The sequence below is a fragment of the Coniophora puteana genome, assembly GCF_000271625.1.
Source record: "Coniophora puteana RWD-64-598 SS2 unplaced genomic scaffold CONPUscaffold_18, whole genome shotgun sequence".
NCBI classification, from domain to species: Eukaryota; Fungi; Basidiomycota; class Agaricomycetes; order Boletales; family Coniophoraceae; genus Coniophora; species Coniophora puteana.
The window spans coordinates 665,981-679,490 of record NW_006913070.1 but is presented as its reverse complement, the minus strand read 5'-3'; the positions used below and the strand labels follow the sequence as shown (position 1 = coordinate 679,490).

The window sequence follows — 13,510 nt, the reverse complement described above, 5'->3', positions numbered from 1 at the left end:
TTTGTTTGTGCTCTTGATCAGATCCCCTTGAGATCAGATTTGCTCTCGATCCGGACATCCTCAACCATTTTGGGCCGTTCTCCCGTTGATAAGATCATGGTCGGGCCTGAGCTGGCGCTTTGTTCGTCGCCATCCTTTCCTCCCCTCCTCCTTCCCCTCCCCATTTTCGCACCATGGGTCTTCGCAGTTGCACGATTGGTATGTCGCCCAAGTCCTTTAATGTTTACACACACTTATTTCAGCCCCGCCAGGACTACGGAGCAGGATTTTCAGTGCGTACCATATCTATCGCTTTTTGGCCATGAGCTCACGAAAGCATGCTCCTAGGTGGCGATAGCGCTCTTCCCAACTCCACTTGACGTTCGCAAAGAGCAGCTTGCCTCCATCCAACTCTACTCCCAACTTGCTCGTGATTTTCTCCCTCGTTGCATCCGATGCAGGGTTTGCAGGTACGCCCTCTCGCTCAAATACCATTCCCCACTGACGAAAATGTTCATCACAGGCACCCATGGGCTCATGTTCAGCCACGGTCAGCTCGTTCCCTGCTGCCCGGCGCGCCCTATCTCATCCCTGGCACCTTAGCCAGCCTGACTGTGACCGAGCCGTTGCTCTTATGCTATCCGCCTGCAAGAGTAACCCGGCAAGCCGCGTTCAGCAAGCTCACAACCAGGTACGCTCTCTCACTCGAATACCAACTCCCGCTGCTCACACATTGATCACAGCATCGAGATCGCCACCTGTAAACACGTGTTCGACCACGGCCAATTCAGGCTCTCGACACTCGTAGCGCCCTCTTTCCCCCGGTCTCCTTGCGCCGCCCATTGATGGCTGGGCTTGGATAGATCCCTCGCTCTCGCCCCCATCTGAACATGGCTCTGGAATCATAGTCTGTTGCCCGTTGCGTGTAGATAGTTAATTGTTACTTCTTCAAATTGTTGAATGCATGTATATGTTCACTCTGTTAGATTAATGAGTCTAACCCCGGCATTTACTCTGCTTGAGACGCTCTGCTGATGGTACCTACTATCCCAATGAAAGATTGTGCTGCCGTCAGAGACTAATAGATCTAAAGGGATAGATCTGACGGTTCAGGAAATCTTATATAGGTTGTTATTTGTTTGATACATCACGGTTGCAAAGTGCAAGCCCTCATGACAGGTCCGACCGACTTGCCGAGACAGGGGAGGACTCAAGGTGTTATGCAAGGAGCAACACGCGCGATCTAGACACCAAGGTCCAAATGTAAGTCTCAGTCGTCGCGCGGGGAAAGCGAACGCTGAGGTGCTGTAGTATCGTATCGGCCGAAACAATGACACGTAGAGATAGAAACGAAACATTCACATGCGATCAGTCAAAAGGAACGTCAGCAGGCCAGTTAGAAAGATAGGAGATAACGGGCGTGTGGGTAGTGTCAAACAAACGTCAGCGAACACTACGAAAAAGGGTATAGCGTGATGATGAGACTTCCAACGTCGGTGTCGCCACTGCGACACCAGCTCCATCGCGATCCGGCACGTCACTTCGCGCCCTGGGTCCACACTCGGCGATCCGCAGTCGGGCTGCGCGCCGGCTTGCGAAACCCAACAATGACGACTATCATTGGAAAACTCATGGAACAGATGAGATTTGATTTCATAGCACCGTGACGTGGTAGGCCGTGGTTGATCTAGAACCTGTCTGATTTTCTCACATGTAGCAGAAAACAGTTTGTAGTACATGCTATGATTTTCACGTCTTCGCCCATCAATTGTGCCGTAGCGGAGCACGGCATGTCTTGTGTTGGTCATGTAGAACAGTGCCTACCGTTTGAATGGCAAGAAAGACCCATACTGGTTGTCCAGCCTACAAAGATGGTTATCGCGAACCATGGCTAACAATAGGGACCGGGTGTGAGACACGTCAAAATCACAAATAGATACTTTCACCTTTTAAACGATAAACATGAGTATCCAGAGGTCGTGCACGGTAATACGGGCTTGACAGGATGTTAGAAGACGTGTAGCCGTATTGATATAAGACAAGCAGTGCACATCAATGTAGAACGGCATCCCAAATACCAAAAGGTTCAGTATCATGGTAGATGATTAAAAGCGAAAATGAAGAAGGCCATTAAATTAAATGGGAGATTTAGGTGCATAATTTTTATTCCGCATGCCACGCCAACACCATATTATACACTTAGAATAACCTTTCGACATACAACAATCTTGATGGCAGAGCCCAACAGTCGTACCTCTGAATCACAATCTAAGAAGACAATTTGCGTCACTTCTGCTTGTAAGTACCCCGTTCAACAATGCAAGCTACCTGAGATCAAACACCAAAGTGCTTTGAAGCAGCTCCTGACGAAGCAAGATCACTGGCACTCATTTGGTGCAATCCCAGGACGAGGCGGTTGATTGCGATCGGAAGGAGGGTGAACATTATTCCCGCAGATATAGAGAGAAACACCGGGTTAGTCAGGAAGAGCACTAGCTGGAGCAGCGTTGCTAAGAAGATACTGTAAATAACGTAAGACATCAGCCATCCGCGTCGAAACTAAGATAGTGTCTCACCATAAATAGCATAAAAACGCGCGCTGGGCGAGGGTCTTCATCAAATTCGCACCCATCCATTTCTTGTTCGGAACATTCATCTGGTAGGCGATTGACTTCCCCCCGATCAAAAGGACCAATACAAAGTCCATGGACATAACAGGAACACTGTTCAGACATTGATATTGTGACGTTAGGAGACTTTAAACATCAGTGTCTCATCAAAATTAGTCACCTAGTCAAGTATGGCGTCAGACTAAGTTCATTGATGATGCACATTCCAAGCTCAGGTTGGAGGACTATTCATATTTGACGGATTCGTTGTCAATTATTAGAATATAATACTGGTGTACAGTACGCACCATGGCTAAGAGGTAGGTCCGCTATGGCTCCCCCAATGAAGCACCCCCCACACGCAAAAAACATGGCCGTAACAGGGGCAACAACAAACCTGTCTGCCATTACAATTCAATAAGCTTGATTATAACAATGAGCAATTGGCTTATCCCTTACTGAAGGAAAAGATCGCAAATAGGTGGCACATAAGTATTACTGTGGATGAGTTCAATGATGTTTATCAACACAACATTCTGAGAAAACTCCTTACCTTCCGCACACAGCCACGAGATAATCTCTGAAGAGAATGTTAGTTTGATAAATACCAATAGAACACTATCTGATACCTGAGACGACCATTGCAATTTGGAGAGAACGACCTGCAGAGTTCAAACACGCTCAATACTTCAAAAGCTCTTTTGGGATGCTCAAGCAGCTCTTACACCTAATCAGAAGTAACAGATGAATAACGAGGTCGCCATAAAAGATGAGGAAATATGTTCAGCACGAACATATACTGGGCTGTTATAGGGAAAACGTTGCCTGTGGCGTAGACATGTTATTATCGCTTAACATTAGAGCTTATGAAAAGAAGCACATACTGAACACCCAAACGGAACAGACAAGTAGGGAGAAATATCGATACTATAGAACAATTGCTGAGGTTCTTAATCCAGTATGGAGCGACGGTTGGGACTCACGAAGAAGAAAAGGAGCTTGGGTAGCTTGAGCTTGGTGTTCTGTGATAAGGAGGTAAGATGCGTTTACTTTGGTGCACATTAGTGCAACAGACATACCCATAACTTGACCTGGGATTTTATTATGTTAGGCAAGTAGAGTCGCTAATAGATAGCTTTGATTACGTGCCTCATCCGGAAACGTCAAGACTGAGTGTTGAGATGAAGGATCTATCATATCTCTGCCGGGATAATGAGTTGGCTTACGACTCACGGAAGTCCCAAACATAGAGCGACATCAATGCAACTAAGAAGGTAGATTCAACGCCAGTACAAGCACTCAGCATTCATTTCATACCGGAAGCATATTGTGCAGTCTTGCTCGAATATAAAGTGTCAATGAGGGCAGCAAGTGCTGCAGAGGGGGGAACTTGAGAACTCATATCGGGAGAGGGATCACAAAGGAGGGAATTGTCGTTGAGATGAGGGACGAATGGTCAACCGGATCTTGACGATGTTTGGATTCTTTTTATCGAGTTTGCAGTATGCGATGCTCTGATGTTGAACGAGCTGCGATGCATTTATCAGTGGCGGTATTGGACTATGATGAGCTGTCAGGAAGAGCAGCTGAAGGCGCTGACTGCTGACAAAGAGCTCCGATGGTCTCCAGTCCCCCGCAACTATATCTGCTATTAATGTTTATACCAACGCTCACCATAGCCAGTGTCAAACCTAAGTAGAATGCACTTCGACGGTAAGTCCAGCTTCCACTATGACTATGGAGAACCATCAGAAGGAGATCACTAGAGATCCGCTAAGTACGATACCAATGCGTTGATGATTGATGCGCACTTACATTGTGCCCAAGTAGGGAGATAATGGGTCCAACCAGGTAGCAGGCATCAGCACTTAGTGCACGAAGCCAGAGCTCACGTCCAAGCCGGGTAATAAGAGATGTTGGATAGGCACGTATCCATTTAACATCGCACAGGCCCAGCGCTTCTCGGAGTCATGACAAGTGCGTGAAGCAGCCACAAGTAGACACTTGACGTGGACGCCACCCGGCGCTTATATTCTCAGTGCTGTGCATCCCGGAATGAGCCAGCTTGTCTGGACTCCGCTTGGCTGTGCGACTAGCCCAAGTGCTGTATCTGCTATACGAACAGGTCAAGCCCTTCAATCACAATGAACCAGCGTATGTACACCCGTTTGTGGAGTATAAACGCACCCTGACGCAGCCCTCAGATCCTCCCGCGCACTTTCACTAGGTGGAGACCACCTCTACTACAGCCTAGGTCGTGCCGACTACAAGCACGTACAACAAGGTTAGAATAGAGAACGTAATAGATGCTGCTGTGTATACGCACATGGGGGGGTAAAAGGGTAATTTGCTCGTGTGTTCGAATGTGAGATTAGGTTATAGTAGGTGACGTCATATAAGGTGAATACTAGGCCGTGTTCGTGAACGGTTATTCTACCCGTTTGGGGTCTACTATAACCTTAGATTCGCTACGATAGAAGCATGTAATAATAGATCAGATTAGATTGCATGAAATAATATACATCACGAGACTGATATCCCGACGCGTCCCCTCCCTCGCGCTCTCTGCTGCTCACCGCCGCCCCTCCTTGCAACCGGTACACCCCCGCCGTCGCTCGCATCGCATTCACGCGCTCGCCCACTGCCAGATCCTCTCACAAGTGTAGCTCTTTGCGTCCGACATGGCCGCCCCTGCATCCGCTGCTACAAACATGAATAATCAGATACAGGGAGCGTCTTATATGACAAACTTACCGAGGCCGCCTACACTTGGGATCAGTGACGAGCTATGGGCGGCGTGGCCGGACGAAATGAAGGCCCGGTGCTACAATGACTTGGGTATATACCCATTTCCTGTCATTACAAACGAAACAACGTGAGTAAAAGCCCGACAAAAAAACGCATATACTCACATCTGGGCCCCAGACAAAATGTGGTCGCCCTGTCGAACCAGGACATCGTCAATCAGCTCACCCATATGTCGGAGCATTTTGAAGTGCGCGTGAGCGCTCTTGAGGCTGGTCGGGTGGTGCCGGCGAGTGGAGGAGCCGAGGGGGTGGGTCCTCAGCGAGGGAGCGGCGGGCAGGGTGCACAGGGAGAGCAGGGTGCACGGGGGGGTCGTCGTGGACGTGGACGTGGACGCGGACGCGGACGCAGACGTGGTCAGGGAGCACTGGCCACGCTCGACCACATGGAGCTGAGAGTGGGTCAGTACGACAAGGATGCAGAGGACATATGCGGCAAACCTAAGGCTATGAAGGAGCCGGCGACCCGGGTCGCTCGCAAAGACCTAATAGTGAGTATGATTATCAGTATTTAATTAGCCAGTGCAACTGACCACGCACCCAGGACTTCATAGCGCCCGCGTTTTGGCTTGTATGCGGTGTCCTGTTCGGCGAACGCTGGCCCGATCCTGCGGTTAGCCGGATTAATCCCAAAACAGATGCCGCATACGTGACACCGTACTTTGAGATGGGGGTCGACGATCCTCGGAACAGCGTGGTCTTGAAAGCAATCGCCCAGTCTGTCTGGGACGACTTCTCTGATGTGAGTGCATATATCCAGTGTTGAATTACGTGGAGATGCTTACCGTCCTCAGGCTGATAATATCCCGGTGTCATTGAAGAACCGAAAGGTGAAGTGGGACAAACTGAGTATCGAGACGCTGGCAAAGGTGTCATTCAGAGGATTCAGACACGAGTGGTCGAAGCAGAACAATCCCGACGTTGCGAGCAGGGATGCTGCTTCGGCACAGCGCACCAGACACTACAGTCGTCGCGTTGAAGTGAGTACCCGGATTATAACACGAAATGATAGCTCACTGGTTGGGCTCTCTTAGAAAGCAGACAACCGCATGAAGATGGCGGCTGAATATGCCCGTCAGAATGACGACGCAGACCCAAGCGAGGCTATCCACCAGGAATACATGTCGGATGAGGTTTCGGGCCCCGAGGAGGGCTCAGACGAGACGCCAGAGGCGTGGAAGGTACGGTTGGCGCAGCAAATTGGTATGCCGACGTCTGGCGACGTTTTCGACCAGACGAGCTTCTTTGAAGTCTTGGCGTGTGAGTGGAGGAGCTATGAGGTGAGTTCATGATGGGTTTTACTGCGCTTGAATCGGGCTCACCTCGTATGTAGGGCAACGTGCTTTTTCAAAGGCTGTCGGACATGTACCGTGATTCACTGTCGCCGAAGGACAAGCAGAAAATTGAAAAGGTTCGAGTCAGAACTGCCCGTGTGTCGACTCGAATCCCGGAACGCGCACCTTGGGACTTCCTGATATGCCTGGCTTGGGTCATTTTCAAGCTTGAGGACGCTCGCGTTGCGGAGCTTTACGGACTAAAACTGTGGTTTGAGTGGGGTAATCCAGTCGGAATGAAGATCACAAGCGAACTCACTGTGGAAGGAGCGGCGGGGACGGGCGAGCAAGGAGCTGGTCAGGGGAGTGGTGGGGTTGGAAATGGCGGTGAACTAACCGGAGATGGAACGAGCACTGGGAGCGAGACACCTGGTGGAAATGGGGCAGGGGGAGGCGATGCGAGTGGAGGCGAAGTAGGTGGTGGTAATGCTGAGAACGGACAGGGCGAAGGGACCGCTGGAACAAGTGCCATGCAAAGTGGCCCAAGCATGTAAGGGGACTTGCAGTAACCTTTTCTTGAGGCGGAGTGGATCAGCAACGTTTGGAGCTCGACATGCAGACTTACCTTGTAATTACTAGCGATCACGCTCTCGGATGCTGGGCAAATGTATATTAGTATGCATGTCAGCAATTCTAACCGCTCCCGCTCCCAAACTGCGTACCAGGTCAAAACTGAAACGGCAGCGGCAGCGGCGGAGACGACAACGCCTCCGGATTGACATCACGATACCTGACTTCCAAGTTTGGCCCGAACGGCCCTTTCCCAAACGACAGCGTACACCCGTCGCGAGCAACGTCCATCCCAGACGGGCGGCGCAGGTACACAACCGTGGGGGCACTTGTCGACAACGAGCAGGCGCAGGGGTGCACTGGTGCAGATGACGACAATGATGCGTCACCCTCGTACCCATCCTGAGGTGCAGGTAGCAGAGACGGTGATGCCAACACCTCGGGATCCGCATCGCTGTACATGAGCAGCACGTTCAGTCCACGCGGGCCATTGCTTAACAACAGCGGGCGCCCATTGCGGCTGACATCCAGCCCAGAGGGGCGTCGCATGTACATGACCATGGGTGCACTCGCCGACAACAAGCTTGCACAGAGGTGCCTTGCTGTGGATGAAGACGCGTCGGGGAGGAGCGCGCACGTCAAGGTGGACGACCGAGTCTGGGATGGATAACAGTCAAGCTTTCGGGTGCTGTATGAATGTACTTAGTACGCATGCCAGCAATTACTGTGCACTTACTCGATCCAACGACGTCGTGATCCACATGGGTGGATCAGTGGTTTCAACGACTCCGCGTGCAATGGCGCAGATAATTGAATCAAATGGAAGCACTGGTGGTAGTGCGGTGGAGGGATGGTACGCATTCAGTTCGAAGCACCTAACATCGAGTTCGGGACTGCAAGATGTCTCAGCCTATGACACAAACAAGAGTACCAAAAACTTACAATTCATGCCATGGGTCATCGTTCACAGGGGATAACTCCAGCTCTTTCAACCACCAAAACTCTGCAAATAAACGTCTTGAGGAAGGTATCCCTTCCTGCGTGTGACTGAAGATAGATATAACTTCGCCATATATTGCACCCGCCCCCGGACAATTGACCTTCACCAGAGCAGAGTCAGCCGATTGTCGTCGAGCTTCTGATGTAGGAATGACTCGACGTCCGTCGAGGAAGGCGTAGTGATACAGAGTGCAGAAACGGTTGAGAGTGATGGCACCGGGCGCTGCGTTGACCTGACGTGATACAGCAAAAGTAATGTTAGTGTTTGTCGCCTGTGCAGCTGTGTTGTAGAAATCACGCATGTACGCCATTGCAGCGTCACTGAGCGTGGGTCGTCGGCGAATGCTCTCTACCACGACCGGCGTTCCAAGTTGAACGCGAGTGCCAGAGGAGAGCTCTACAATGCCCCAGTCATCAGCAATAGAGACACATGAGAAATAATCACGAACGCACCATCAGAGACAAGTGCGTCACCTAGAGTTCCAGTTCCCTCTGAATCCTGGGTGATCATGAGGTCCAACACCTTCTTGACGATATCATTGTCGGTGCGTCTGGCTATTGCAGTCATCTAGGTCTATAATAAGAATGGTCAAGTGTACATATGTAATTAACACATACCGTTGCATTGAGTCGTGAGGATCGTGCAAATGTCCGCATCATGGTGATCTCCACTTGTCCTCCTATCCAGTTGTTTACTGATTGCGACTTGAGGATCTTGTTGAGCCGCTCTGAAAGAAAGGCCCAGAAGTTGTAAACCGGCCCGTAGTCAAGGACCTGTTCACAAATGTGCGTAGACCAATGGAAGTTTGGCTTCATGGCCTCGACACCGTATATCTAGAGTTCCAACAATGAATCATAATCAAGCGAGTATTAGAAATGATGAGAGCTCACCTTTCGAAACGTTAAGAGGTACTCTCGAAGTAGCCCCTCCGCCCGAGGGAGAAGCGCAACTTCAATCGAGCTCCCGCATAGAACTTTCAATGCGGTCGCAAACCGGATAATATTGACAGGCTCGTCTGGGTGCATGCGTACCTTGGGTTGCAAAGGCTCCTCAGGCTCTGGATCGTCTTTGCCTCCCCTAGCTCTGTTGCTACGCTTTGGTGCAGTTACTGATGGATGACGCGTCTGCCAACCCTCCCAGTCAACTTTCCACCGCTCATGGCGTGCGGGAAATGATGCAAGCGCTGCTTCCTGATCACGCACAGCCTCGCCGAGGAATAGCTCCCAGATAATTGGTACCTGGCAGCCATCGTAAGTCTTTGGGATCGGAGGAGTGGAAGAGTGTGAAATGGAAGCGGCACATCAGTGCACGCATCGGGCTTCACGTACTCACCTGTTGGGTTTGCTTAGAGGCTTTGTAGCTTGATAGAGCTGGTAGCGATGGTAGTCGTTCAGGAGAGAAAGACTTAGATTGAGAGGGCGCTACAGTACTGGCTTATATACTAGAGAGTGACTGTGACTGTAATGCATGTAACGTAGGTGAGTTAGTTATGCTATTGGTTGCCTATATTTAGTATTCGTATGAGTAAGTGTATGCTGACTGATGCACTGTGTGCATTACTAAACTACTATGAGTCATGTACATAAATAGAGTCCGGATCAAGTCCGTTCAACAAAGAGGACTTACAATAATTGGCTAGGCGGTAGTCATAGAGAACTTGTACTCGTCGGCGGTCAGGCTGCCTCCCGCTTTCTCTCCAACACGGCTGGGAAGCTTGCCCGCCCACAACGGCGTCTCAAACTACAGTAATTCTGCATCAGCAACGAAGCATGACTGACATGTAAGTAGACATACCGATGCAAGGAACTGATGTACTATCCCAAGCTCGCGATTGTGGGTTTTGGTGGATGGCCGGATAGCTGATGTCTTGATCCACCGGTAGTACCACTGATCCCTTGAGATTCCTATGTATTTTAGACATTAGAAAGGCATGAAATAGAACAAAGAAACGTACCAAGCAGAATGTTATGCATTGGGTCAATAATGGAGTGCCGAACGAGGTCGAAATACGGTAGACGAGCCAGTTCAGTCCATCGTGCACCATGGTCCTTGAAGAACTGGTTACGGGTTGTGATATTGTGTATTTCTTTCCACTCGTGTCCGAAACGGCGATGCTCTGATCCTGAGCGGCGAGGGAACTCTGTAATGCAAATATAAGTGAAGTCTGCCAAGGCTGAGTATTAAAGATTGAACGTACGGTTGTGAAGGGCCCTATCCGAGTACATTTCCGCCTTTGTTGTCTCGCACTTCGGACATGGGTCTTGATCGTGACCATGATCGGCAAAACCACACATCTTGCAGAGTGCGGGGTGGTCACAAATGACTGCCAATAGTAGAACACGTACACGTCGCCCTGAGAGATATTAGAGAAGTTAATATAAGTAAATAAAGGGCTCACCATCTGGGGAATTGGGTGTTATGTAGACAACGCCTTCGGTGAAAAGTACGAGAAGGTCATCCACGATGAGCTTCATGTAGTGCTGCAGTTCCTCCGCCGTGGGTTCGTGAGGGCCGGGTGTCATGAACGACACCAGTAGATTGCCGGCGCGATAACTTGATGTAGGTTAGTAAGATGATGCAGTATAAATAATATTACGCACCGTTTATCTCGTGGTAGGTTTGACACGCAGATGGAGAACACGCCGGAGGAGTGGCTGGGTCCGTAGACGCTCGATTTGCGTCCAAACCTACAACACATATGAGATAACACATCCCAAGAAATGGTGCGCACACTCACCAATCGAGACTGACCGTAATCCCGAGGCGGAGCTCGTCTCCGTCATTGCTGTCCTTGGAAAAGAAGGGTGTATTGTCTGGCGCCTTGGCCTCATTCCAGACGCGGCCGTCGCTGATGTCATGTAGATGCCCAGGGGTGGAGCAACGCAGCTTCCAAGACTCACAATCCGACTCACATCCAGGCTGAGCCAAGAAGTCGGCAAGTAGCTTAGATGGGAGCTGCATAGGAGCTGCACAGACAGGAGGCGGGGGTTTGGCAGGCTGACCGGTGACCCGTCGGAAGACCGAGTTCGAAACAGGCTTGTAGAGTCGGAGGTTGCAGGACGGACAGACAGCGTTGATGGGGGTTGTAACTGGGAATAGACGGTGGCAGTCCTTGCATATCGGGAATACAGTGAAGCGGTCCCCGAGGTCTAATTTGCGTATAACGGTGTTGAGCGTAACTGGAAAGTCGGTGTCCGTGGGATCGAGAACCTTGATAGAAACAAAAATGATACGTGCGCACTGCAGAAGAAGGTTGCATGCTCGGAAAGGGAGATGGAACCGGGCGTTCAGGAACGCGACAATGAAGATGAAGAGCCTCGCGACCCACGATGACTGATGGGCGCCGACCCACACAGCCATGGGATCAGATGGCGGATCGTATTGTTGTGGTGTCGGTATGGTCAACGTGAGAGGCGAGGAGTTGGAGTGGAGAGGCGTATTTGTGTTAGCTGATGGGTCGTCCTCGTCGACGGCTTGAGTATGCAAGAGTGGGTTATTGTGAACGTCTTCGCCTCCGTCCGAATCGTCGTATAACCCGACGTTGTCATGTGCCAATGGCTGAGCAACCTTCGGCGCCGGGAGAGGATCTACATCGTCCTCCGAGTTGTAGTCGAGAGGGGCGGCACGTACCCGTGCTGGACGACGTGTGCGCTTGGTACGTGCACCCGATGTGGATGTTGACTGAGAGGCTCGCGAACGAGCCGAGGCGGATGGTGTGGGTAGCGGAGCGTAGTCCCGAGCCTCTAAGCCTCTTGATAGCTGGCGTGAGAGAGGTTGGGTCAAGGTGGGAGGTGCTGGAGGTGAGGTCGTACGAGGGGGCGACATTGGTGGTGGCAAAAACGTGGGCGGGCTTGATGGGCGAGCGTCCATCAGGCCCTCTCCGTCTGAGATATCCATAGGACTAGATGAACATGTAAGTCGCTACGAGTAGATGAGAGAGAATGAAAGCGCACCTTGGAATACGAACAGATGGGCCCGCCGCTGGGGGCTGAGGCGATAGACGTGATCGTCCACCCGAGACAATTGTTGGAGCTGGCGGTACCCTGCCCCTCGCCGGTGATGCTCGGGGCAGTGGAATACTCCCGCGTGGAAGAGCGACTTCTCCTCGACCTCGTGGAGGGAGAGGACGCGTTGGGGCTGTACGACCGCGCGAAGACGACCGAACATTGTGTCCGGCTGTATGAACGGCCATTGATCGCATGGAGGGCGAGTGGCCGCGTGCACCAACGCTTGAAGCCGAAAGGTTTTGTGAACGCTCGTGCGCCGCGCGTGTTGACGGGTGATCCCAGTCGCCCTCGCGATCCGGGCAGTTACAGATGCAGATAGAGCATCTGCAAAAGACGTAGTTGATGGTTTGAGGGTCGTTCTGTGTGCGTGAGTGAGCACGTTGTGAGATTAGAGATAGAAGTCTAAACTTACATTGTTTGAACTCATATTGAGGCGAACTGGTGGGCGGAAAACGAGCGCTTGACGAGTAGAAAGAGAGGGAACAACGACGGGGAGATGGTGGGAGGAAGCAAGAGAGAGAGAGCGTCGTCGAACGCTTAAGTGTCGATACCCTGTGCAGGAGGCCCGAGCGCTCCGAGTCGGGCGAGGTCAAGGCGAGGTGGTGGCTTTGGCTATACTCACCTGAGCCAAAGCCACCTAGTCGAGCTCTTAGCGGTACATACGCTTTCCTGATGAGAGCAAGATGTCTATTAACGTGTAGACATAGGTACACGAAGGGGAAATCGAGTAGACTAGTGGATGGCTCGAGGAGGTTGGGAAGAGCAGATAGTTCTGATCGAAAAGAAGCCGGCTACTAGAAGCCGGCGACTGGGTGAGAACGCCCGGGAAATGGGAAAGGCGGCATTTGCCGCCGCGGCGGCGTGGCGGCGCGGCGGCAGTGGCGGTGCCAAAACCAAACTCCCACGATCTCGACGCGACTGGCGCGTCGCCCCTGGGCCAGTGAGCCACAGATAAGTATTCCTTCGCCATTAGGGCTGTAGAATTCCTTCTGTAGTAGATTATCGTCCCCAATAAAAAGCGTTATCTCCCCAGAATCCCTCTTCGTCTCGCTCCCTCGCTTTCTCTATTTTCTTTATTCCCCTCGTCGCAGCAAACATGTGCCCAGGCGGCCATTCTACTACCTCGGGCTGTCCAACTACCTCGGGCTCTCCGTCTACGTCGAGCTGCCCATCTACATCGGGCCATCCGTCTACCTCAGGCGGCCCATCTACGTCGAGTAGCAGCCACTTTAGCTCGTCGGACGAGCCCTATGAGATCGACGGTGTC

General features: G+C 51.3%; 4 protein-coding genes across 4 annotated transcripts; 2 read left to right on the top strand and 2 right to left on the bottom strand.

Annotated features, from left to right (window-relative positions):
* Window positions 1–96: 96 nt before the first annotated feature.
* CONPUDRAFT_159707 (uncharacterized protein) lies at window positions 97–825 on the top strand (the record flags this gene model as incomplete). Its single annotated transcript, XM_007776804.1, has 6 exons — window positions 97–198; window positions 252–272; window positions 338–449; window positions 503–529; window positions 583–670; window positions 723–825. 6 exons carry the CDS (start codon window positions 97–99, stop codon window positions 823–825), a joined length of 453 nt encoding a protein of 150 aa, XP_007774994.1.
* A 1,488-nt stretch (window positions 826–2,313) lies between these two features.
* On the bottom strand, window positions 2,314–4,450 carry CONPUDRAFT_77729 (uncharacterized protein; the record flags this gene model as incomplete). The annotated part of the gene is made up of 10 exons (XM_007776803.1): window positions 2,314–2,500; window positions 2,556–2,702; window positions 2,770–2,833; window positions 2,897–2,989; window positions 3,142–3,168; window positions 3,473–3,515; window positions 3,572–3,610; window positions 3,668–3,679; window positions 4,263–4,323; window positions 4,404–4,450. 10 exons carry the CDS (start codon window positions 4,448–4,450, stop codon window positions 2,314–2,316), a joined length of 720 nt encoding a protein of 239 aa, XP_007774993.1.
* An 819-nt stretch (window positions 4,451–5,269) lies between these two features.
* Window positions 5,270–7,220, top strand: CONPUDRAFT_159706 (uncharacterized protein; the record flags this gene model as incomplete). The annotated part of the gene is made up of 6 exons (XM_007776802.1): window positions 5,270–5,463; window positions 5,514–5,883; window positions 5,937–6,134; window positions 6,187–6,372; window positions 6,427–6,672; window positions 6,726–7,220. The coding sequence occupies 6 exons, from the start codon at window positions 5,270–5,272 to the stop codon at window positions 7,218–7,220; spliced, it is 1,689 nt and encodes a 562-aa protein (XP_007774992.1).
* A 172-nt stretch (window positions 7,221–7,392) lies between these two features.
* Window positions 7,393–9,261, bottom strand: CONPUDRAFT_159705 (uncharacterized protein; the record flags this gene model as incomplete). Its single annotated transcript, XM_007776801.1, has 6 exons — window positions 7,393–7,893; window positions 7,973–8,129; window positions 8,179–8,632; window positions 8,689–8,803; window positions 8,854–9,069; window positions 9,127–9,261. 6 exons carry the CDS (start codon window positions 9,259–9,261, stop codon window positions 7,393–7,395), a joined length of 1,578 nt encoding a protein of 525 aa, XP_007774991.1.
* Window positions 9,262–13,510: the final 4,249 nt, after the last annotated feature.